General features: G+C 46.5%; 1 protein-coding gene across 1 annotated transcript; it reads right to left on the minus strand.

Annotated features, from left to right (window-relative positions):
* Positions 1–505: 505 nt before the first annotated feature.
* On the minus strand, positions 506–1,510 carry LOC137413994 (tubulin alpha chain, testis-specific-like). Its single transcript, XM_078769483.1, has 2 exons — positions 899–1,510; positions 506–802 (listed from the first exon to the last, which is right to left on the minus strand). Exons 1-2 carry the CDS (start codon positions 1,493–1,495, stop codon positions 506–508), a joined length of 894 nt encoding a protein of 297 aa, XP_078625609.1. The 5' UTR covers positions 1,496–1,510.
* Between the last annotated feature and the right edge of the window lie 2,436 nt (positions 1,511–3,946).

The raw sequence follows: 3,946 nt of genomic DNA on the forward strand, positions 1-3,946 counted from the left end.
TTCAGCCTGTTATCCTTCCGAGTTTCGCAAAATGAGTAACAGGGGCACTGCATCAACAGCATCGTCACATTTCCAGAAAATGATGCAACGAGCAGCCACAGGCTGCATACAAAACAATATCAATGGATCCGATCCTTTATTTTTGGGCAAAAATCGATCAAATTGTTCACTCAAGTTGCAAGGTCTTTCTTGAGTTAACATGCCTCAAAGACGGGTCCATCATGCTAGACCTTCAGAGATGGTTTACAAGGTACATTTGCTGGTAACGGGTAAACAAACTTTACATGTGAACCAGGTGTAAACTACACAAATATGGTGGACCCAGTGTGTTATCCACTTCAACAATCAGTTATGAACTCAACAAAGTGGTCAAATGAACTAAACAAACATGTCAATCATTGTAACTGTGAACTGGTTATCGACTCGTAAACGACCACGCAAGGATCTCCAAAATGCAGGTCACATAACGGTCAATGGATAACAACGTGGTACATGACCAAGACAGCTAGAACTCATCTCCCTCCTCCCCCTCTCCCTCAACCAGGTCAGCTCCAACCTCCTCATAGTCCTTCTCCAGTGCGGCGAGGTCTTCGCGTGCCTCAGCGAACTCTCCCTCCTCCATTCCTTCCCCCACATACCAGTGCACAAAGGCAAGTTTGGCGTACATCAGGTCGAACTTGTGATCGAGTCGTGCCCAGGCTTCCGCAATGGCCGACGTGTTGCTCATCATGCACACAGCCCGCTGGACCTTGGCGAGATCACCTCCAGGTACCACGGTCGGAGGCTGGTAGTTTATGCCAACCTGCGATGAGGAGAAACAACATCGAATGAGCGAGGATAATGCTACCTCCCCCATTACCGAACAAGACCTTCATGGTTTACCTGCATCTGGACTTACCTTGAAGCCGGTTGGACACCAATCTACAAATTGGATGGAGCGCTTTGTTTTGATGGAGCCAATGGCGGCGTTCACGTCCTTGGGGGCGACGTCCCCGCGGTACAGCATGCAGCACGCCATGTACTTGCCATGACGAGGGTCACACTTCACCATCTGATTGGCGGGCTCGAAACACGCATGAGTGATCTCAGACACCGACAGCTGCTCGTGGAAGGCCTTCTCGGCAGAGATAACAGGTGCGTAAGTGGTCAATGGGAAGTGGATCTGTGGGTACGGCACCAGGTTTGTCTGGAACTCGGTCAGATCGACATTGAGTGAACCACCGAAGCGTAACGAGGCAGTGATGGACGAGACAACCTGCGCCATGAGGTGGTTCAGGTTAGTGTAGCTCGGACACTCTATGTCCAAGTTGCGACGACATATATCATAGATGGCCTCGTTGTCCACCATGAAGGCGCAATCCGAGTGCTCCAGCGTGGCGTGGGTCGTCAGAACGGAAATGTAGGGCTCAACCACCGCAGTCGACACTTGAGGGGCTGGGTACACGGCAAACTCCAGCTTGGACTTCTTCCCGGAGTCGAAGGAGAGACGCTCCATAAGCAAGGAGGAAAAGCCGGAGCCCGTGCCGCCCCCAAAGGAATGGAAGATCAGGAAACCCTGCAGACCTGTGCACTGGTCCGCCTGGGGTTCAGCAAACAGCAAATCGGAGATCACAACCATTAGTTATGAGAGGAGATCAGTGACAATGATACACGAGGTGCTTCAGGACTTTGACATCACGTTGGTAGGGCGGTGATGTTCGTGTCTGGAGAAGGTTCTTGAAACATTATCTGGAACGAACATCATCGCTGGACCAACAGGAGGCCACAGAGTCCCTCCAAGTCCAGATTAAATAAAATATTGAAGAGATTCTTTTGAGGAAATGATTCTTTACTGGTGTACCTGCTTGCGGACGCGGTCCTCAACCAGGTCCACAATCTCCTTTCCAATGGTGTAGTGGCCTCGAGTGTAGTTGTTGGCTGCATCCTCTTTACCCGAAATAAGTTGCTCGGGGTGGAGGAGTTGTCGATAAGTTCCAGTGCACACTTCATCTAAAGAATGATGCATCAGGGTAAAGGTGAGTGCAGGATCAAAAGGTGAGTTCAAGTTGAAGGTAAGTTAAAGGAGAATGTGAGTTCAGGATGAAAAGGCGAATGCAGGATGGCAAGTTCTGGTTGAAGGTGAGTTCAGGATTAAGGTAAGTTCTGGGTGAAGGTAAGTTAAAGAAGAAGGTGAGTTCAGGATTAAGGTAAGTTCTGGGTGAAGGTAAGTTAAAGAAGAAGGTGAGTTCAGGATTAAGGTAAGTTCTGGGTGAAGGTAAGTTAAAGTAGAAGGTGAGTTCAGGATTAAGGTAAGTTCTGGGTGAAGGTGAGTTCAGGATTAAGGTAAGTTCTGGGTGAAGGTAAGTTAAAGAAGAAGGTGAGTTCAGGATGAAGCTAAGTTATGGGTGAAGGTAAGTTAAAGAAAAAGGTGAGTTCAGGATTAAGGTAAGTTCTGGGTGAAAGTAAGTTAAAGGAGAATGTGAGTTCAGGATGAAAACGCGAGTGCAGGATGGCAAGTTCTGGTTGAAGGTGAGTTCAGGAAGAAAGTGAGTTCAGGATTAAGGTACGTTCAGGATTAAGGTAAGTTCTGGTTGAAGGTAAGTTCAGGATTAAGCTAAGTTCAGGATTAAGGTAAGTTCTGGGTGAAGGTAAGTTCAGGATTAAGGAAAGTTCTGAGTGAAGATAACGTAGCTCACAAACAAGAGGGTCATAAACAATGAGTAAAGGATAAATAGGAATAAAGGATAGCTTATCGACAGGTTGCTGACCAATCACAGTTGAAACCTCTTCTCTGAAACCGCTGATGGGATTGCGACCAAATTTGGTACAAATTATATTTGTTGTGTTGTGACTGAAGTTTGTTCACGGCATTAAAAAAAATATGGGTCTGAGGGGGTCTACCGGGGGTCAAAGGCGATCCAGGTTTGATCCTTCCCTCCACTCCACCCCCCACCTCCAAAATAGGTGCTTGTTCCTCTGAAATAACACACAATATTTCGATGAAACTTGACCACAACCTTAATCACCCAAGATGCACCAAAGTTTTTTCACGGCCTTAAAAAAAAATCTGCCCCTTGGAGGGTCTACGTGGGGTCAAAGTTGGTCCAGGTTTGACCCCTCAAAATATATATTTGCTTTCTTCTCTGAAACTACACACACAATTTTGATGAAACTTCACGACAACCTTCACCACCCGTGATGTACCAACGTTTGTTCATGGCATTAAAAGAAATCTGCCCCTTTAGGGATCTATGGGGGGGGGGGGGAGGGCAAAATAGGTATTTGCTTTCTTCTCAGAAACTACACAATTAGGGTGGCCCTTATTTTTGAAAGTTTGACACGTTAAGCTCTCACCCTCCACAACTGGTCCATTTGCCCCAAAAACAAAGCAGGCCAAATGTCAGCTAAATTAATAAATATTTAGTGGTAGTCCAGCACCCTTGAACATTTCCCCCTATAGGCCATGTGATTGAGGTCATGCAACACTAAAAATAAAAAATAACAAATAAAAATTGGCCGTGACTTGCTGTACTTTGCATGTCGTCACCACATTATGGAGCTGCTGCTTGCTGCAGCACTTAAAGCAGTCATGGGGAGCACCTCTGGATCGGAAGTTCTTCTGTTTAAGAGATTCCAATCAAAGTGGAACTCTATTGACCAGGCTGCATTCATCTCTGGTCTCTGATGAATCTATCAACGACCGCATTCTCCCTGTGACTGATAAAGTTATCGATTTTGCAAAGAAGCAGCTTGACCTCAATCAGCCACGGGATGATTATAAAGAACTTGTGGAACTGATCATTTTGTTTCTTGGAGGAGTTCCTGCTCGTGGCATTCATTTCCATGCTCCTGGTGCGATTCACCATGCAAGATGGATGTCGAAGGCCATCTACAGTCTCAAAATCTGGCTTTTCCACCAACAGTTCAAGCTGACGGCACGAGAGAGGAATGACCTACGAGAAATTTG

Source organism: Myxine glutinosa, unplaced genomic scaffold, assembly GCF_964187855.1.
Source record: "Myxine glutinosa unplaced genomic scaffold, kmMyxGlut1.1 SCAFFOLD_2717, whole genome shotgun sequence".
Classification (NCBI taxonomy): Eukaryota; Metazoa; Chordata; class Myxini; order Myxiniformes; family Myxinidae; genus Myxine; species Myxine glutinosa.